Source organism: Camelus bactrianus, chromosome 9, assembly GCF_048773025.1.
Source record: "Camelus bactrianus isolate YW-2024 breed Bactrian camel chromosome 9, ASM4877302v1, whole genome shotgun sequence".
Taxonomy (NCBI): Eukaryota; Metazoa; Chordata; class Mammalia; order Artiodactyla; family Camelidae; genus Camelus; species Camelus bactrianus.
In genome coordinates, this window is record NC_133547.1 from 14,557,398 (window position 1) to 14,579,788 (window position 22,391).

General features: G+C 37.1%; 1 protein-coding gene across 1 annotated transcript; it reads right to left on the minus strand.

Moving 5' to 3' along the window:
- Nucleotides 1–2,284: 2,284 nt before the first annotated feature.
- On the minus strand, nt 2,285–22,281 carry ZNF146 (zinc finger protein 146). Its single transcript, XM_010950163.3, has 3 exons — nt 22,135–22,281; nt 13,529–13,765; nt 2,285–4,705 (listed from the first exon to the last, which is right to left on the minus strand). The coding sequence occupies exon 3, from the start codon at nt 4,576–4,578 to the stop codon at nt 3,700–3,702; it is 879 nt and encodes a 292-aa protein (XP_010948465.2). The 5' UTR covers nt 4,579–4,705; nt 13,529–13,765; nt 22,135–22,281; the 3' UTR covers nt 2,285–3,699.
- Nucleotides 22,282–22,391: the final 110 nt, after the last annotated feature.

Genomic DNA, 22,391 nt, shown 5'->3' on the forward strand with positions numbered 1-22,391 from the left:
ATATTCAAGGCAAAAAGAAAACCGAGCACTAACCACCATGTTATTCCTTAGGTCCCATGGTCCCAACCCTGCCTTCTTTTTTCCACCTTTCAGTCTTATGTTTGTTCTCTGTAAACATCCAGGGTTTTTATTTGTACTCAGTCAGGGAAATAGGGAAAAGTACATTTATTCAACCTTCCCTGAAGCATTAGTCCCTCTTCTATTATTTTTAAATTACTTCTACCTTATACATCTGTTCTTTTCTTGCCCTTTAAGATGTCTATTGTACATATAGAGGTATTCTAGCAATACTTCTTTCATAATTTCAGTGTCATTTTCCTTGGTCCTGTGAACTCATCAAGCTGTTAAGGCTGACTGACTTGGTACTCTGCCATATCCATTCTGCTAATTATAGTTCCTGAGTCCAACTGCTCCATTTTATTGTTCACTTCTAAAGGGATTGGACTGAATAGTCTTTAGCCTCCCAATTTATCTCTGAAGATGTACTATTATCAATCCAATAATGGTTTGAGAACTAATGGTTAATTCCTAGCCATGTAAATTTCTCTCATCTGTAAGATGAAAATGATTTACTAGCTATGTTAATTCTATTTTCATCTGTAAAATGGAAATAAATGACACACTTCAGAGACTTGATGTGAGTATTGACACATTATAAGACTCAATTATTGGTAGTTATTATTCAAAACCCTATGATTCCTGAGGAAAAAACGCAGAAAGGAAAAGGAAAGTGTCAGTGGAAGAGGGACAACGGATCTCTACCTCTGATGAATACATTTGGATAGCTGGTAGTTAAGAGTTATAATGGATGGACATTCCGAGCAGAGGAAAAGGCAATAAAGGAAGATGTTTTATGGTCCCTCACATGGTAGGGTACAATATAAGGTAGCTATTAATATGTATCCAGGCAACACAGGCAATGTGGGGTTAACCATGACTAATAAATCTTGACTAACAATGACTCAGGTTTCCAACAGTCAGGTCACTTATATCTACACTCTATTAGGATGGAGTAAGACGTACTCAGGGAGTTCAGGTCATCTGCCTCCTGATACACTGAGTAAAACGACAATTTTGAATTTCAGACTCAACTTCCCTCTAAGGGTCAACACTACCAGCCTTGCTGGGGGTGGTGCAGGCAGGTACCTTAAAGGATGGCCAACAGACACATGAAGGTATTCACCTGGTTTTGTTTTAGCAACAGGCTTTACTCGGTTGATGCCAAAGCTGCAAAAGCACAGGAACATAGTTAAGAGCTAAGTAAAACATAAGAGATGAAGGAGAAAAAAAGTAGTTCAGGAAAATTTCTTCCAACAGAAATCCTTACAGAGAATCTTTTTCCTACTGTGGGTGATAAGTGGAGGCAATTTTAAATGGTGTACAAACATCTGGTGCAATTCCTTAGTAGATTTACTATGTAACATCCTTTTTTAAAAACGGGTTGGGAACTTCGTATCAGAAAGGATCAAGACTCACAAAGACATTTAAGTATATAAGTCATGGTCATTCTTCCAAAAAGGCTAGTAAAAGATATACAGTGATGCTGTGGTGTTTAACTGAGTTTAAGAGTTTTTTAAAAAGGTTTTTAAAAAATCAACCTCAAATGCTGTATCACTGATGTTCATCATTCAAGAAAACCTTTAATAACATTATTTATATCAAGTTACATTGTGATGAGGGACTAAATAAAAAATACCTTCAGGAAAGATCGGCTTACACAGCAGAAGTCTGTCCAGTGTGAACCACTTTTTTCATACCTATCCCATCCTCTCCACTTTGTAAACAGTCACTTGATGGTGAGAATCCCTTCATAATGTGTATGTATATCAAATCCTCATGTTGTACCCTTCAAATATCTTACAATTTTGTCTATTATACCTTAATAAAGCTGGAAAAAACAAACAAAAAACTATTTGTGTCAAAGCAGTGAGAAGAAGGAAATAATCTGCAGGTTAAAACAGATCCAAGTGTTGGCATATAACTCAAACTGTGGAAGTTCTGGGAAGCTAAAAGGTTTTCTCTTTTTAAAAGTGAAACAATCAAAAACTTAATTTTTAATGCATATGCCGTTACCATGGAAATTTACAGAGCAGGAAAATGAACATTCCAAAATCAGTTTATTGGAAAAAGACAAACTATATGAAGTCTGTCCATGTATCCTTATTTAACTAAATGTTCTTAAAAATTCCTAAGCTCAAATGACATATCACAAAAGTGTCAGAAATGTGAAGGCAGAGCATATAGTGTACACTATAATGTAAAAATAAAATAGAACAAATTTGGATTATGCTGTCATTTTTAATTTTAATAAAATAGATATTCATACTACATAGAGAGCAAGTCCATCCACTCGATAAAATTTTAGAAATATCTTCTATAAAAAGTTTAGTAGCTGATTGGGAATGAATCCATCAGAACGTGGTTTCCATTGGTATAGTGTTCCCATCCTCACACCCATTCTTATTAATTTTGAGAAAATTTAAAAATACAGAAAAGTACAAAAAATAAGACAAGATATCCATATACCACAGTCCAGAATTAACCAGTATTTCGATATATTTACTTACAGTCCTTTTTTTTTCTTTAAAGAGAAATGGATGTTTATATATAAAACTGAAGCCCCCTCAAGCCAACCCCTCCCCTCCCCCACACGCATCCCCCTCCCTTCTTCACTCTTTACAGGCAACCACTACCAAGAGTTTGGTCTGTATCCTTCCGATCATTTCAAAAACAATTAAAAAACATACATACAGAAGGTATTCATTACCAATATATAATAGCACTGAATTTTGTGAGAACTTTTACTTCAAATTTACAAAAATGTCATCGTATTATATGTCATTCTGCAACTTTCTTTCCCCTTAATGTGATATTTGAGATCTTTCTCTGTAATACACATAGATCTCATTTATTACATTTTTACAGATATACAGTATTCCATCTTAAGTATTTCCCATTTTGTTCCTGATGGGCATTTAAGTTGTTTCCAATTTATGACTACTACAGATCATGCCACAGTAAAAAGCCTGGTACGTATTTTCTGAGCACACAAACTCAAGAGTAGAACTGCTACGTACTTTTCAATTTGCTGTTTAAGGAATGTTCCCCAACTCCCAAGGTCATAACCATTTTAGTATATAGCATTTTCATATTCCTCTTTTTAATCCCCTTGGCTCTTACCTTTGTGTGTAAGTTCAGCATCTACTTTTCTTTTTCCCTGGAGAAGAAATTACCTCCAAATCATTTTTAAAATAGTCCCATAATCTTCTCATCTCCTGATGCCGTTTCTATCGTATTATAAATTCTAATAAATGCATAGGTGTTTCCAAGAGCTCTTCTGTTCTGCTAAACCAATACTATAAGTCTCTTCCTTTCTAATACTTCCAACTTATTTTTATTACGTTGGTGAAGATCTCCAAATCTATGCAGATAGCAATGATAAGCGTGTTTTCCATTTCCAGTTTTAGTGGAAATGTACCTAAAGTTTCAGCATCACTTCTGCTGTAGGTATTTTGTTGGATACAGGGTTTTTATCATACAAGTGTCTCTCTTCAGGCTGAGTTCTCTGGTGTCCTTTTAAGTTTTTAGCTTTTGTTTCCCTCATTTGTGATGTTTTCCTTCAGAATGATTATTTCTCATGTGTTAGGAGGTGTAAATTCCTCATGAACACTTATCAATTTTCATGATATCCACAGGTTTTTAATGAGTATGAATTTTCTGGTGTCTAATGTGGTGTGACTTCTGGCTGAAAGCTTTCCCACATTCACTGCATTGATAAGGCTTCTTACCTGTGTGAATTCTCAAATGCAGAGCAAGGGTTGAGAACTGAGAGAAAGCTTTCCCACATTCATTACAACCATAGGGCTTCTCACCTGTATGGCTTCTCACATGCACCGTAAGAGATGAGCTTTGAGAGAAGGCTTTTCCACATACATTGCATTCATAAGGCTTGTCACCTGAATGAATTCTCACATGTACAATAAGTGATGTTCGCTGAGAGAAGGCTTTTCCACATTCATTACATTCATATGGTTTCTCTCCAGTGTGAATATTTTGATGTTTTATGAGGTACTTCTTCTGACCGAAAGCTGTTCCACATTCACTACACTTAAAGGGTTTCTCTCCAATATGAATTTTCTCATGCTCGGTAAGGTTTGATTTGCCACTGAAGGTTTTCCCACACTCCTTACATACAAAGGGCTTCTCTCCCGTGTGAGTCCTCTGGTGTCTGATGAGGTTTGACTTCTGAATGAAAGCTTTCCCACAATCCTTACACTCAAAAGGTTTCTCTCCAGTGTGAATTTTCTGATGGGTAAGAAGGTTTTCCTTTTGGCTGAAGGATTTTCCACATTCGTTACATTCAAAAAGCTTCTCTCCAGTATGGGTGTTCTGATGTTTAATGACATACTGCTTCTGGCTGAAGGCTTTTCCACATTCATTACATTCAAAAGGTTTCTCTCTATTATGAAAATGCTCATGCTCAGTGAGATTCGATTTGTGGCTGAAGGCTTTCCCACATACCTTACAGGCAAAGGGGTTTGCCCCACTACAAATTCTCTGCTGACTGAGGTGTGACATCTGAATGGAAGCTTTCCCACATTCACAAGGTTCCTCTCCAGTATGAATTTTTTGATGAATGAGAATTTACTTTTGGCTGAAGGTATTTCCACATTTCTTACATTTGTAGGGCTTCTCTGTGTATCACCTTTCAAATGTAGAGTAAGAGATAAGGTTCAAGAGAAAACTTTATCATACTCAGTACATTCAAAGCTTTCTCTCCAACTATAAATTTTCTAATACTCAATGAAGCTTTGTTACATTCGCTGGTTTCTCTCCAGTATGAATTTTCTCCTGCTCAATGAGATCTGTCATCTAGCTAAATAAACACTTCTCAATACTCCTTAAAAGCACAGGGTTTCTCTCTAGCCTGACTTCTACATTTAATGATGTGTGACATGAGTAAAAGTTTTCCCACAATTCAGTAAATTCATAGGATTTCTCTCCAGTATTAATATTCTGATATCAGATGGGGTTCAAATTTTTTTTAAACGAGGCATTTCCCCACTGATTTACACCTAAAGGGGATTATTACCATAAGGAGTAAGCTGTGGCAGAATTTCCAAGTTAATTAAATTGATGATTCTTTCCTACATAGCTAAGTCTAAATTGTGTTTCAAAACCCTTTCTAGGTTAAGCTGAAAAAGCTGTTGCCTTAAAAAGATATACTGTTCGAAATCAGAGGAAGTATTTTTCCAATTTTCTTAGATTCACTGCTTTTTTCATTAGTCTGTACTTTACTGGAGCTGGATGCAACTTGCCTCCCAAGTTTTGCTGCCTCTCTATCTGCTCATTATCTCCTCAGGCTTCTTCTAAAATGGAGTACAAAGAATCATCATTTAAAGGAGTTACTGTATAAGGTGCTTGGAACTGCGGCTGACACATGGTAAGCACTCAAATGATAGCTTTCAGTTAGCAGCATCACTTATGAATTTTCCCATTACTAGTAATTTCAGACTCTGCTTTTGGGGGATAAACTCTGGTAGCCCATCTCATAGTATGAAAGAATGCTCATGACCAATGTTTCCAACTAAATTTTGAGAAGAGGACCCCTGGTTGAAAATTAACCTTCATAGGTACACGAAGTTTAGATTACTCTTGAAAAATAACCTAATTTCAAAATCCAGCAAGTTGAATGTAACAAAAAGTGAGGAATTAACAAATAGGATAAAGAGATGAGCACATAACACTAAGAAAGTCTACCTGGAATTCCTAAGAAAGGGAAAGAAAATACTAACTACTTCCTTCTAAAACTCCATTAAAATGACAAGAAAAGGGAAAACGGCACAAACCAACAAGAAAAAAAGAATATGATAGGAGACATCAACACACAGAAATATTAACAAAATTTCCGATACCAAAGTACATGGAAGATTTCCAACACAGAGAATAGCTGAGCAAGTTCAAATAACATAAAGGTAGTGCAAAAGAGGACACCACTGTCAAGCAAGCCAATTTGTGCCACAAAATAACAGAAAGATTCAGGAAATGGAGGGAAATCAAGTACTTCAAAAGACGGAATAAAGGATGATGGCTGGAAAAAAAAGGATTGTCTGAGGTGCAGCTGAACCTCTACTGTCAGTCAGGAGGCCAAAGGACCACTCCTCTGTATGAAATGGAAATTATTCTTTGCAGAAATTTAATCAGTGAAGCTCCAGTCTCAGGAACACTCAACAAATGACAGGAGAGAGGTGCTGTAAACTGAAATCAGTGGGAGCTATATGTAATGTGGTGAGACCTCCAGGTCTGTCCGCAGCTGAGGCCAAAAAAAGTTGGCAACTTGTGAGCAGGATATGAAAGAATTCTCTGGACAAACTGAAAGGCCCGTGAAAAACTTAAATAGGATGTCCTCCCTCCAAAATGATATTTGTCTGTACTCATATTTTTGCCTAAACAAAGGGGCTGGCCACATGCAAGTTCATGAGAGGAAGGCAGTATAACCCTTCTGCAGGGAGGAGACCCTGAGTCCATGAGGCAGTCCACTTTTCACCCACTGAAGTCTACCAGAGACTAGAAGCACCCAGGCGCAAAAGAGCTTACCTTTCAGTCAATCACCCTTAAATATGATTGTGCAGCCAATATTCCACACATATTTGAGGAACCCCACTAAAATGAAAGATCAACATTAAGAGGAAAAAAGACTACAGAAATAAAGGTAAGGCACAGCGAACAACCCTAAAACCAATCACAGACAGTTATGAGAAGATGTTTTATCAGTGAAACAATAACAGAATTTTGTAATCAAGAAATGGAGAGAAAAGGATCCCACAGAAATTAAAACGTTGGGGTGGGGGGTGAGAGGGAAGGTGAGGCAGACTGTGTTACCATTCACCAGTAACAGGGTCTCCTTAGCGCAGGATTATATTGCTTCACTCTAGCACACTCACACATGGCCAGGCACCTCATCTGGCCAATGAAATATGAGCAGAGGCGCAGCGGTCATTTCCTGGTAGAAGCTTTAAGAAGACAGTTCGGATAATAAGCCAACGTAATAGCTGAGTAAAAGAAGTCCCAGAAAACACAAGGAGAAAACTGATTAGAGGAAATATTAAAAGAACAAAAAAAATTCCCTCTCCTCTAAGTCATGACCCTCTAGACTTCTTTGCTGGTACCCTGCGCAATGAATGTAAGATGCATACCTGGAAACATTACTATGACATTTCAAAACAGAAAAGAGGCCATAAATGCTTTCAGAAAAAAGAACATATGTCAAAGAGGAATCAGAATCAAATTTCTCAACAGAAAGACAAGAAGTTAGAAGACAAAATTCTTAGGGAAAAATTTTAAGCTTAGCTTATCAGTCTAATGAGATAGTCAGATGAAGGCATTTTTCAAATATGCAAAAGCCCAAAAATGCACCTTTTCTCCCAGGTTACTAGTAGAAGATGTGTTCCACCAAAATTAGTAGACAGAGAAGGCAAAAGGTACAGAATCCAAAAAGGAGGAGATGCATGGGGGGAAAAAATGAAGAAAATTTCTACGGTAACTATGATGAAAGCTGCAACGTAAGAGCTGACTATCAGGTCAGAGTACAGCCAGTCTAGACTGAAAGAGCAGGACAAAAATTCTAGAAGTAATACCTCCAAGAGGAGAAATGTAAAGAGATTTCCCAGTGCATTTGACCACGTGGAAACTAGCACCGAGAGGGCTTTGATCTAGTCTGAAGAAAGTCCAAGGGAGCCTGTGCTAAATACAGGAAACCAAGCAAGCAAACAAAAAGTATGGTAAATATCAGTTATTTACATATGTAAAGAAATATAATTTCATACATATGCACATATACTTCTGTTGTACACCAGAAGAAGACAGTCATCTCAAGGAAAAGCACTTGGGCAGATCATTTAAGTTGTGAGCTAAATTTAGCCACTTTTTTCATGGGGCACCATTTTTACTTTATTTCACAGAGCACCATTAATTTGCTTTAAATAAATTAATAAATGCCTCACAAGCTATGGTTATTAAGATTTGGGTATTGTTTGCTGAGAACTTTCTTCAGACAGAATAAAGTAAGATAATCATCTCAAGGGAAACAACTGACAGCCCATGTTGCCAATGATTGAATTTGAGTTTTCAAGCAAAAATCGGAATTTTGGAAAACCTGTATCCTCTACCATGAGACTGATAGTTTCCCAGTACTTTAAAGATTTTTCTAGTAAGATTGGTGATGTTAACAAAATACGATGTTTTGATATTATGAGATATGTCAACATTTGAAAGATCTGCATAATTCAGTTGACCAATGTGTGATGTTACAAAATCATGCATGAGTAAGAGATCCATTCAAAGTTTAAGACAAACCAATGGATTTTATGTAAGAGAACAAAAATATAGTTTAAAATTTCACATTACAGCTAATCTTGAAAAAACTACCACTTGTCAAGTGTTGGTATAGTACCAAAGGCTATTCACAGTTATCTGAAAAGGCTACTAAATCACTTCTCCCTTTTCCAACTACATCTGTGTGAAGCCACAATTTTTTAATACACTTCAACCAAAACAACAGGTTACAACAGGAGAAATGAGAATTGGCTGTCTTCTATTAATCCAGACAGTAAAGATATTTACAAATATGCAAAACAATACCATTCTTCTCACTAAACTTTTTTATTGTGGAAAACTGTTTATTTAGAAATGTAACTTAAGTTTATATGTAATTAGATTATTATTTGCAGTATTTGTTAAATTAATAAATGTTTTTAGAAGTTTCTCAATTTTACTTTAATGAAAGTAAACGCCACAGAAGTCCACAGAAACCAAAGCTCTCTGGGGGTCCTCAAGTTTTAGGAATACAAATGTTATTGCTAATGGGCTCCAGGTTTCCTTTTATGGTGATGAAAATGTTCTGGAAATAGATAATGGTGATGATTGCACAACTTTGTTAATATACTAAAAAATCACTGAATTGTATACCCTGAAAGGGTGGATTTTATGTTATCTGAATTATATCTTAATAAAGCTGTTATTAAAACAACAACAAAACATGAAGAGATCCTAAGGCCAAGAAGTTTTAGAGAACGGATACTCAAAACATTTCTCATTATTCATTCAAGAAATACCTTCTTCTCCCCCTTACTATGTGCCTGGCACAGGTCTAAACTTCAGGGGTAAACAGTATTGAACAAGACTGACAAAATTCCCTGCCCCCATCAAGTTTACACTCTAGTGGACAGAGAAAAATAATAAACAAACTAATAAAGGAGGTTTGCTATCAAGTTTTAAGTGCTATGGGAAAAAATTAGGGAAGGGATAAAGAGTTTCAGTTTCAGATGGAGTGGCCCCTGAGAAGGCAAGATGCAAGACATGAAGAGTGATCCTTACAGTATCTGGAGGAAGAGCATTCTAAGCAGTAAAGTAGTTCAGGGCCCTAAGGAAAGCCTGCCAAGCATGTTAAGGATGCAGTCAATTAGTCACAATTACACACACTATGTTCCTCATGTCCTTTGGCTTAACCTGATCCCCTCCTACTTTTTACACTTCTTAGAAGCTAAAGAACCTCCTGGAAGCAGCTCCAGTAACGTGCTCCTAAAAAGACTTCTCCAGTCTTGTCTCTTACTTTCCCTTAACTTCTAACCACAATCACATTCACTTTTCCTAAAATATTTCACATGCAGTATTTTTAAACACAAATTCATACTTAGCTAAGTCTTAACATGTATGCTATAACCTGAGGGGCTGAACTGTAGTGACAGCGCTACTCTTCTCTTTGAATGGCTGACAGGAAGTATTTTTTAAATGCTGAGGGCAATGTCAAGGGGGGAAAAAAGGAGGAGAGGACAGTTTTAGAGTTTAAAAACTAAAAAGCCTTAAACCTAGACTGGATTCTGGCATTTGGGGAAAAAAACGTTATAGAAGGTATTTTGGAAGTAAGTGGGGAACCCTGAACATGGACTATTCCATAATGTTAGCACACTATGACTAATCATCGAAGGTGTGATAATGGTGTTTTTGTTATGTAGGGGGAGGCCACTACCTCTAGAAAATCCACACTTAATTTTTTAGGATTCATGTTCCGGTACACACAATATGCGTGCACTGGGACAGACACATCAAACATGGCAAAACACTAATTACTGAATATATGTGATGGGTATACAGAAGATCGGTGAACTCTTCTTTCAATGTTTTTAATGTTTGAAGATGTTAAGAACTGATTTTTTAAAAATCCTACCACAACAATAATTCAAGATTATTTAACAAGTTACCACAAGATTATTTAACAAGCTTGTGTAATCAAAACTGCAGACAGAAAGAATAAAAGAGGCCTCCCTTTCAATAGGTTCATAAGACAGATTCCAGACATAAAAATTTAAAAACATGTAAGATGTTATTTACTGAGGACTTTTGAATTTCTATGGAAAATGTGAAGGATGGAGAGGGGTAACAGGTTTAAATGATAAGCAGGAACTGGATGGGTGGGGCATTTCATAATCAAAGGCCAAGATTCAAAAAACTTTACAGAAAAAGGAAATAGGTTCACATTTATATTCACAAGGTTAACATGTCATCTCTTAATTAGAGCAAAGTATACCTTTTAAAAGGTTTGACTGACCATATCACAAGGACCATGAGAAAAGAAATAATCCAGATATAATCTGAAAATGCTCTGAAGTGATGTCTGGACCTGAAAATAATGAGCTGAAATCTCTAGTTTGGGTGGGATAATGATTTCACTCTCTGACACAATGAAAATGAAGCCAGTTGGACAGCTGTTTATTCTGTAAACAGGTGAAATTATGGTGGGCAAGACGGAAAGCCTACGGGTGCCAAAATAAAAACGGGTATTTACAGAAAGCATTACTTCTGACTTCAGAATGGATGAATCCTTTTTGGAAATTAATTTATAAAAGGCAGGAGGAAAGGCAGACTGCAGACTTCCAGCAGCCACCTCCAGTAAGAGGACAGAGAAAAGGGGCAGGGGGAGCAGAAGATGAGGAAACACTTAGATCGGTAAAGCAACATCTCAGGTCTTCAAAGATACCAATCAAGCCAAAGAGGGAGAGAATTCCTAGAGGGATGACTCAAACATAAATAGGTCCTTTCTTCTAAAATGGTAAAATAAAGACACCTCTGCTCATTTTATGTCTGGGAAGAAGAAAGAGGAAAAAAAAAGGGGGGGGAAATTGCATTGCTGGTAAGAGTAGTAGGTAGCTATAATTCTAATGTCTTATGAGGAAGGATATGAGCTGGCAGCTGCCATTGCTGTTTTTAGAAGACATATCACACAGTGCTCTCCAAAAACACAAGGCACAGCTCCAAGGGCCACATCACTACCTCCTTGTTAACAACAGAACCCAGGAATGGAGGCTGGATGCAGGAGACCAGGTGGACCCACTACCCTCCCTGAGTGGTAAGAAAAGTAGGACTGAGCGAGGAAATGCAGAGACACCATGCCGAATAAAGCAGCTTGTCAGTATAGCAGAACAGAAGAGCTCACAACTTTCTAGCTCCCTGAATTCCTGACTTGTGTATCCAAACTGCCTACCTACATGTGTATGCACTGACATGATGGATCAGTAGACATGTCACAGTTAACAAGTCCAAAAGAAAACTCTTGATCTGTCTCCCAAAATTCTTGAAGCCCCTCCCATCTCAGGAAATGGTAACTCATCCTCTTCCAGTTAGAGAGTCACCAGTGACTCCTCTTTCTCTCATAACTGACATAAAATCTAACAGTCAGCTATTCCTTTAAAATACCTTAAGAATCTGACTACCTGTCACTAACTACAACTACTACCGATTACTGCGGGAGCCTCCCATTATCCCCCCAGCCTCTGTCCCCTACACCGTACTTTATAGCAGCCAAAATGTAATTCTGATCTTTTCATGCCTCACCTCAAAACCTTTTGACGGCCTCCCAAATCACTCAGAACAAAGGCCAAGTCTGTGATCTGGCCTGTTACTGAACCACGCCTACTCTTACTCCCTTTTGCTCCCTCTGCCCCAGCCCACTGCCCTGATTACTATTTCTTGAACAGGAAGCTCCAGCCTTAGGGTTTTTAACAATTTTAGTTCCTTGTAGCTGAATGCTCTTTGCCAAATGCCGGCATGCCCCACTCTCGTACTCTTCAGCTCTTTTTTCAAATGTCATCCTCTTACTGAGACCTTTCTGTAACCAACTTTTTTAAAATTATAATCCCCAAATGGCCCTCTATGCCAGTTTTCCTTACTTCATTTTTCTCCATAGCACTCAGCACCATCTGACAATATATTTTTTACCTATTTACTTATAGTCTGTTTTTCCTAACCAGAATGTAAGCCTCAGGAGGGAGGAATTTTTGACTGCTATGATCACCTACATCTCCCTAGTACCTGAAATGGTGCCAAATACAAATCGTTCAATACTTACTGAATACATAAATATACTATGTTGGTAGCAATGTAAATTGATTTATTTCTTTTGAGAACTATGTGCCTATTTTTATCAAATCTATAAACGTAACTTTGATCCAGCATTTCCACTTAGAGTAAACTATAACGTGACTGTATCTGCACATCTCTGCAAAGCAATACAGACAAGTATACACACTTGTACCTTCAATCCCATAAGCCTGGAAACAACCTAAATGTCCATTAGTAGGAGACATGTTAAACAAATTAAGTGTTGATAGAGAAAAAAAGAAAATTCTGGACACAATAGAATACATACCACCATTTATATGAAAAGGAAAACTGAAGGCTTATATATATTCATATTTGCAGCACAGACACATAATATATGCTGGTTTATACACAGACTACCTCAAGAAGGATACACATGAAACTCTTAAAAGTGACCGCATCTTTGAAAAAGAACTACAGGACTGAGGGACAGAGATAAGAGACTTTCTCACTGAATATCTTGATGTTCAAAAGTTGTTAGTAATTCATGTATCATATTAAAAAATACAGACTCGTACACTCATACATACATACACGCACACAGCAGAAAGGCAGAACTGATTTCTAAGGCAAAAACTTCTGAAAGAGGGGTGGCAGGGAGGGAGGCAGGAGTTTGTTGATGTAAAATGGGGCACTGGGTAAGAAGACAACAGAAAGGATGATCACAGATGTGAAACATAATGCCAAGGCATGTAACCACTGAGAATGAGAGGAACTGGTAAGTAATAAAAAGGAAACTAAATACCAGACGACACGTAAAGATCTAAGACATATAAAAGACAACGCACGAGGAAAGGAGTCTACACACATCAGGAGAGGTGAGACTGAGGGTGTCGTGAAAGAACCATCACACAGAGGCAGCACAAATGAGTGCGAAGTGTTGACATGCAGAATAGAGATGAGGGGGCACGTGGCCCTCGGGAATCTACTAAGAAGTAGACTACTGAAAGAAAAAATGTCCTTCAGGTATCCAAAGAATTCATACCAACTGATACTCTAGGACTAGGGCCTCTAAGAAAACATCCTTAAAAGCATTTCAGAGGTGGCAATGCTGACTGCACAACTGTGACCTGCCTGGCTGTGATTCACTCACCTGCACAAATTTCTGTTCTACCTCTTCCTCCACCATCCAGAGTTCGTCTTCTTGCTTCAACAAAGGATCACACACAGCTTGGGCAGTTTATAACCTGCTACTGGGGAAATGACACAGCACTAGAAGGTTAATGCTGGAGCCAGAGTCCTGTCCTAGAACTCGGGCTGAGCCCTGGGCCGCCGGGCCTTCTGAAGGATGAGGAGGCTGCGGTTCCCAGGACTTCACGAGGAAGAGGCCCTGTGAAAAAGAACAAAGTAGTGACTTTCTGCCTTAGAGATTAAAGCACACACACAACTATACGAGCAAAGAGACTAAGACTATTTGGATTCCTGAATCTCAAAGCCATACTCATTAAACCACTTTAGGCTCCACAGATCCAGAACGGAGGAAGAAAGAGGGAATTTATTTTCAGAATTTTACTTACATAGGGAAAGCTGCCCACACCTTACACGACTGGTTCCTACAGTTCTCTAGCACCACACTCCCACACAGCTTCCTGAGCGGATTACCTGGCAACTTCTTCCTGCATGAATTCAATACTCTGATCTATGACTATAACAACATAAGCCTATCAGAACCAAGCCACATGGATGCAGTGCGTAGGAAGTTTTTCTTGACAGTATTCAGGAAAAAAAACAGCCAAAGTTTTCGTAGAGTCCTAATATTTACTTTGTTTGCAATATACCCTGAATGAAACTACATATTTAAAGTGTCCTGTAAATATATGTTCATCCATACATTCAAAAAGATGTTTTTAAGGACATTATTAGGACAATGGACAGAATTTGAATGTGGACTTTGGATTAAATAATAGTATTGTACACTTTCTGGTTTTGATTACTATACCGTGGTTAAGAATGTCCTCGTTCTTAGAAAAACGAATGCTGTAATTACAGCTATTACAGTATTATAGTACATTAGATATTACAGATATTACAGTATTCACAGATAAAGGGATAATGTATACAACTTAGTCTTATAGTTCAGTAAAGAAATTAAACACATATTTGGAGAGAGAGAAGGAAAAATAAAGAAAAAAAATACCAGTGTAAATGGTAAATTTGGGTAAAGGGTATATGGGACTTCTCTGTATAGAGACACCCTTCTCTAGAAAGGGTATATGCAAATTTTCTATAAAGCTGAAATCATTTTAAAAAAAAAAAGCAAAACCCTAAAAAAGCATAAGTTACTACTCATACACTCTATCTACTATGTGTGTTGAAAAAGCTTGGTCACCAATTTGTACTAGGGTGGCAGGTGGAAGGCTTAGAGCTGATTTAAACAGTAATGCACACAGAGATAAACACGAGAGGGCGAGTTGCCTAGAAACCACCTGCAAGAGGAAGGAGATCAAGTTTGATCTGGACATTCAGAGTGTCAGGTTTCTGAGGAACATGCAGGCAAATGTATCCAACAGACAATTGCATATATAAACAAGGAGCTCAGAATAGGCCTAGAATGGAAGCAGGAATTTGTCAGTTGTCAGAATATCATTGCTGCTGAAGACCAGGGAGTAATGTTGCTGTGAGTGTGGAGACAAGGAAAGGTTTCAAAGAAGGATGGAGGCTGCTTAGTTTGAATCTTCCAAGTACTTCTGAAAACCATATAGAACATCAAGAATAACAGGGTGACGGGTGCGTAGCAAGCAGCTAATCCATACACTACAATTTTAGTGAAATTAGTAGAGAGAATTTACACTAACTCTAAATTATACATAAGTATGGCTCAAAATACTCAAAATGGCATAAGTGGTGCAGGAACCACAACAGCGTGATAGGTGTAGTAAGAAAGACTAGACAATGGTGAGAAGTCTTTGAGGTAACAGATCCCAGAAGTAACCAGCAAATATTCATTCTCCGAACTGGGGATTCACCCTGATAAAAATTATTGTAATCAAGTCTAATAATGAACAAAACTGGTGACCAAAACCCCTCCCAGACTCCACGTGTCTCTGTGAAAGGGAAATTCAAACAGGAGGCCTAAACAGGAAGTTGCAAAGAAGCCCAGGAAGAACTGGGAATGCTGAGGGAGAGTCTGAGGACTTAGGGAGTTCAGAAATCTGCAGCTAATACTTCCTTACAGAATGAGTAGGCCTCACCTAAGAGGGAACTGATGAAAGCCAGACCTAGATTAAACCGAAAGAGATTGCAAGGGAAGCAGAAAAAGTAGGCTTAAAAAGTACTTGGGAGTGGGGTGACCCCAGATTTAGCAACTTCTAAAAGTGAATGCATCATCCTAGAAGGCAAGTTCCACGAAGATTGATGGGAGGTGGAGATAGAAGTCAACCTCAACCAGGTTAGGGTCATGGAGCCAGAGTGGTGCGGCAGTCCTTTGCTATTAGACACCAGAAGAGGCATGTGAGCTTTGAAGCACAGAATACTACTATGTACTGCATACTAGGAGAATCTACCTCAAACAAACAGGAGTAACAAAATATTTTGTTTGTTTATACTGTTTGAAGAGTATAATTTTCCAAGTTAAACTCATCTGAAAAATACTGTCACAAGCAGATAAAAAATGAAACAGAATGTAACAAAACTCATTTTTTAAAAAGACATAAAAACTTTTAATACGCAAGCAAAGCTATAAAAAGAACACAAAGATAAATGAAGGAACTGAGTTAAGAAATGGTCACCAAAAGGAGGAAATGGAAAGAAAACAAAATAGGAATGGACATCTTACTTTTGTTCTGTTTGACTTTTTAAAAAACAGCATTTATCAGAGTTTAGAGGGATTTGTGTTTTCTTGATTAATGTGATCTTTCGTGGTTGTTGCATCTGACGCACAGCTGTGGCCTCTGCCTTAAACTTTTTGTCTCTACTCACATCCCCAGAGACACAGGCAGCACTGGCACATATATATATTGATAGTCATAATCTATATCTCATCACCAAAGCCAGCATCTTATATAAAGCACAAACACTGGCAAAGGCATTTCTATTAAATTCTAAATAAAGATAAGGATGCCCACTGCCTCATTATTTAATATAAGTAATAATTCAGTAAGTTAAGCAAGGAATAAAATCAATTTATAGAAATCAACAAGCTTTATATGTATCACAACAATAACTCTATTCATACCAGCAATATAAAAGATAAAGTACCTAGAAATAAACTTAGCAAAAAGTGTCTAAAACTTTAATGAAGAAAATTTTAAAACACTCTTAGGACCCAAAAGGAAACTGGAATATATAAAAGACATGTCATGTACATGGACAGGACTATTTAACATGACAAAGAGCTAATGTCCCTTTCCCTAAATTATTTCATAAATTTAATACAGTATCAGTAAGTTTTCTTCCTAGCAAGCTGATTCTAAAGTTTACATAGAAAAAAAAAGCAATAGCTAGGTAACCAAAAAAGACAAGAAATAGGAGGAAATTAACTACACTAGATATTAAAACAAAATTATAAAGCATATTTAATAAAAAGATAAATATTGGTATGTGAATATAGACCAGAAGATGGATGAATATAGTCCAGAAATAGACAAAATACATGAGAATTTAGTATATGATCAAAATGGAATCTTAAAATAGTGTTTAGGCCTTTTAATAAACAGTGTTGGAAGAACTAGGTTTCCTAATAGAAAAATATAAACCTGGATGCATACCCAATATCATATGCCAGGATAAACTCCAAATGGATTAAAAATATAAATTGAAAATGAAGTCCTAAAAAATTATAACTGTGTGAGGATCTGAAAGTATAGGTGAAACCTGGAGTGGAAAAGGCTTTCTATGACCATAAATGAAGACTGATAAATCTAACTACATAAAAATAAAAACTTCATGATTCTGCATGGTTTAAAAAAAAAAGAAATGAACAATGTGAACAAGGTCAAAATTTAAAACTTAGAAAAAAACTGCAACTCATTTCACATAGGGCTAACGTTTCTAATGTAATGTAACAGCTCCTAGAAAAAGCACCCCATAGTACAATGGGAAAAAGGATATGAACAGACAGTTCCCAGATAAATACATGTGGTCCTCAAACATATGAAGATACTCAACCTTACTCATAAAAGAGATGTAAATTAAACCCACACCGAGATACCAATTTTCACTCATACCTTTAGCAAAAAAATCAAATATTCAGCACTACAGTTTGATGGTAAGGTCCTAGGAGGAAAGGTGTTCTTGTGGACTGCTAATGGAAATGAAAGTACTTAGCTCCACAGGCAATTCCACTTGTAGCAACCTACTCTGGAGATAATCTTGCATAAGTACAGATGACAACAGAAAAAAATTATTCACTACAGTAACAGCAAAAGATTGGAAACAACCCAAGTATCCAACAGCAGAATCAACTACAGCACACACACACAATGGCATCTTATTTATACAGCAATTAAAAAACAAGAGAGATGACTAAAAAAAGATCTCCAGGACATATTGTTAAGTGAAGAAAGTGAGGAATACAAATGTACACAGTACACCTTTTATGTAAGGAAGGTGGGGAAATAGGAGGGAAGAACAAATATACATTAATGACCTAACAAACAAAAAAATACACTTGAAGGATAAACAAGAAACAAACAAACAAAAAAACCCTGGAAACTATATTTAATTGCGAAAGAGAAGAATGTGATGAGGGAGGGGAGCAGAATGAGATTATCTCTGAGATACCGTTTTCGTTGCATCATAAAAATGCATTACTTATTTTTTATATAATCAAATTCATTTTCTAAAAGCAGTCCTTGAACTTGAAAACAAATTGAAACAAATGACTCAACTGTACATTAACTTGGTAATACAATTCCTCAAAGAATTTATTTCAAATCACTTTAGAACAGAGAACTTTGACTAAACATCTTTACTGGGATGCATTCTAAGGACAAAAATAACTATAAAGAAAATTTTCAACAAGGTCCTACTGAACAGCACAGAGAACTATATTCAGTATCTGATAATAACCTATAATGAAAAAGAATATGAAGAATATATACATATAACTGAATCACTATGCTGTACACCAGAAATTAACATAACATTGTAAATCAACTATACTTCAATTAAAACAACAAATTAAAAAACTTTTTTTCACATGATATAGTATGTTTATAGTTACTATTACTATCAATATTGTTATTTTCAAACCGTTTTCCTTATACTGCAGGATAAAAGAAATAAGTACATATTTATGTGAAGCCATTTAAAATTTTTTTACTATAAAATACTGTTAGGAGCTAATTATGAGGTAAAAGTATTAAACCATTTAAACCGAATTAGAAATACTAATATGAACTCATGTTTTTTAAAAATGGATTTTCTACCTCGGTCTCTGAAATGGCCTTGAAACAACGTTACCTCTGCAGCCATGAGAACATCAAACACCCAGATCTTGGTCTCCAACACCATTCTCCAGAGAAAGGAACCAGAGAAACCTGGAGAAATGGCTGATCCCAAGTCTGGGAGGGAAGGAGCAAGGTGGGCTTTTAGTGCAAGAAAGCTTTCAAAGTTAAATGGTGGCAAAGTTAAATGAGACGAGGAGTCAGCATGAAGGAGCCTCTTTTAGCTAAAACTATGACAATATGACTACCAGAAATAAAACTAGTTGTAGTTATTAGAATGTAGCTTTAAAATGATGCCTAAACAAGAAAAAGCCAGGACAAATTTGACACGATTTGAGGTAGCAATCAAATAAATGTAAAAGAAATGAAAAAATTAGAAAATCATCACTTTGCTACCCTGAAAAAAATCATTGATTCAGCTAAGGATTATTTATTGGTGTCAAAATCTTCTATTAAATGACTGATGGGGAATGGACATTTGTATGGTGCCAAATTATGAAACCATGCAGATTACATTTTTGTTATAAAGGGAAAAATACAATCACTAAAGGTGGACCAGTCATACAGTACTTCTCTCCTGATGTTCTGCAATTTGAAGATCATCTCTGATATAGTCTGGCCCAAATTAAGTCACAACTGGGATTATAAAAAAAAATCTCCAAGGGAGGAGGGGTATAGCTCAAGTGGTAGAGCACATGGCTAGCATGCCTGAGGTCCTGGGTTCAATCCCCAGTACCTCCACTGAAAAATCAAATAAATAAGTAAACCTAATTACCTCCCCCCTGCAAAAAAACAAAACAAAACAAAACAAAAAAAGAAAAAAAAATCTCCAGCGGGGAGAATGTAGCTCAGTAGTAGAGGGGCCTAGCATGCACGAGGTCCTGGGTTCAATCCCCAGTCCTCCATTAAAAAAAAATGAAATAAATAAGTAAAAAACCTAATTACCTCCTCCCCCCAAAAATTTTTTTAAAAAAAAATCTCTGAATTAGAATCACGAGAAAATAACCATCATAGAAATCAAAGAACAAAGCTCATGAAGGAGGTAGTGGAGTTTCTAAAGGTGAGTGTAACTTGAACACAGAAGCTTAACTTCCTCATTTCAGTTACAAAAAGAAATGTCAAAAAAAGGATTTAAACCTGAAAATTGGAGCATCTAAATATCTGAATCTTTCAGAAATTTTTACCAGAAACAGTACCATTTTTGAGGAAATATTATTTTGCCAATAATAGTAATAACCGCCCTGTGAATCAGATACTGTTATTTCCCTTAAAATACTATGAGAAACTGAAGCAGCACAAGGTTTAAGTACCTAAGGTCACCAAGGTACAAAGTGGCAGAAGGGGTCTGGCTCCACGGCCTATGTCCTCCTTTTAAAAAAAATAACTACTTTGACTTTTAAATATATACTAAATTCATAAAGTTAGGGAAAAAAAGCATAAAAAAGTATTTGCCTTTGTTCTATATATGCCAGTACCTCTACCCTCACCAGAATATGATAGCCACTTTTATGTTTCCTGTGGATCTTTTGAGTTTTTTAAGAGAAACAAACACAAGTATATTTATCTATTCTTATCTCTCCTATTTCTGACTCCAAATGAAGCATACCATGCATTCTGCATCCTGCATTTCTCACTTAACACATGTTTAAAGTTATTTCAGTGTCAGTATATAAAAAGCTTCCACTTCATTCTTTTGCTCAGCTGCAAATCATTCTATTGTATACATATACTACAATTTTATCAAACCAATCTCCTACCGATGGGCATGAATTGTTCTAACCTTTTTCTCCATGAAACATTGTTGGCAGGAGCAATCTCCTACCTGTACCATTTCATGCAAATTCAGGTACATTTGTAGAATGAATTTTCATATGTAAAATAATTAGATCAAAAAGAAAATACATATACAGATACTATCGAACTGCTCTTCATAGGCCTGCTTCCTAATAATAGTAATACTATTTCAATTTCTGAGAATTTAAAGTGTTACTGATGGGCTCTCAATCTCCCCACACCCGAACTGCTTTCCTTTTGCATTTTAGATGCAAATAAATGGCCACTCCATTTAGATGCAAATAGATGTCTATTCTAGCCCGTCTTATTTTTCCATATGAACTGCAGAATGAGCTTACCTAGTTAAAAAACAAAACAAAAAAAACCCCTGCAAATACTTTCATTGGGATAACATTAAAATAAGGTTACTTAAATTTGCCCACATTTGTTTTCCTATTGAAAAAGATACATCTATTTGTTCACATCTTATGTTATGCCCTCTACCAGTATTTTAAGATTCTTTTCCAATAGTTTGCACATTTCTTGTTTATTCCTCAATTTTTTTAAACTGTCCTTGTAAATAGTGGTTTTCTTCTATAATATATTCTAACTGGCTGTTGTTTGTCTATTTAAAGGTTACTGATTTATAGCTACTGATTCGGTACCCAATTATTTAACTCTTACATAAAATGTGAAGGATGACTATACGTAGATTCCTTAGAAAAAACTATCCTCGTTACTTCACAAAATCCATACAACCTGGGAACACTTCGATGCATCTAGGAGTTAGGTCACCGAAAATCTAGTCCAGATTCATGGATAAACATTGCAAGAACCAAGTTTTTTTTTAATAGAACGAGGATAACTGTCTAATATAGAACCCCAAACCCTTGACTCCCTAACTCTCGGCTTTCTATGCTATATAACACTGCTTCTCAAAGTGTAACGCTGCTGTTTACCCCACGACTTAATAGCAGCCCTATTAAAGTAGCCTAAAGATCAGGATATTTGATACCGTTTGAGACTGGCTACCCCTAACAAAAAGTTCATTTGAATATTCTTGCTTGTTAAAAAAAAACAAACAGTGATTTGTATTCTATCCCAATTTTTAAAATGCGCTTTTATATAACTGTCCATCTTTAAATTATTTACCACTTAGCTTTTAACCTCCTTCAAATCTGCAAGTAAATTAGATGTTTCAGGAACATGGCACCGTTATTACCAGCACTTTCGACAAGGGAAGGGCGGCTCGGATGTTATTATCTCAACGCTGGTCTCTTACATCTCTCTCTCAGACGCAATCATACACAACCCTGCATCCACAGTTTCTCACTCAAAAATCTTAAAACACCCGGTCAAACTTGCGGTCAAACTCTGGGTCACGCACGCTCGAACCCTCCTCAGAGGCCCCCACCCCCACCCGACACGTAGGCCAGAAGCACTTAAACCCACTCCCGATCTTCACGCCGCACCCCAATAGATCCGGAATCCTCCCCTTCAACCTCCCCGACCCCATCAGCCCAAGACGCCCACATCCCACCTCCTATTTTCGCGCCACGTGGACCCAGGGGCCGGACTGACCCGCGGACAAAGACCAAAATGTCCACTCGGTGCGCTGCGCCTGCGCACTCTGAGGCCGAACGAGCACTCCCAGAAATCTCCGCGACGCGGCCCGCACGGTCACAGCGGCCAAGCCCAGGCTGGTATCTGATTACCTTCTATCAACAGCCACGCCTTTTTCCGGCCTTGGACTACATTTCCCTTAAGGCTTTGCCGGTCGACACCCTGTCTCCCACG

Bases quoted from the DNA above. Each gene is read 5' to 3' on its own strand.
- ZNF146 (XM_010950163.3), bottom strand. From the start codon at position 4,578: ATGTCACACCTCAGTCAGCAGAGAATTTGTAGTGGGGCAAACCCCTTT.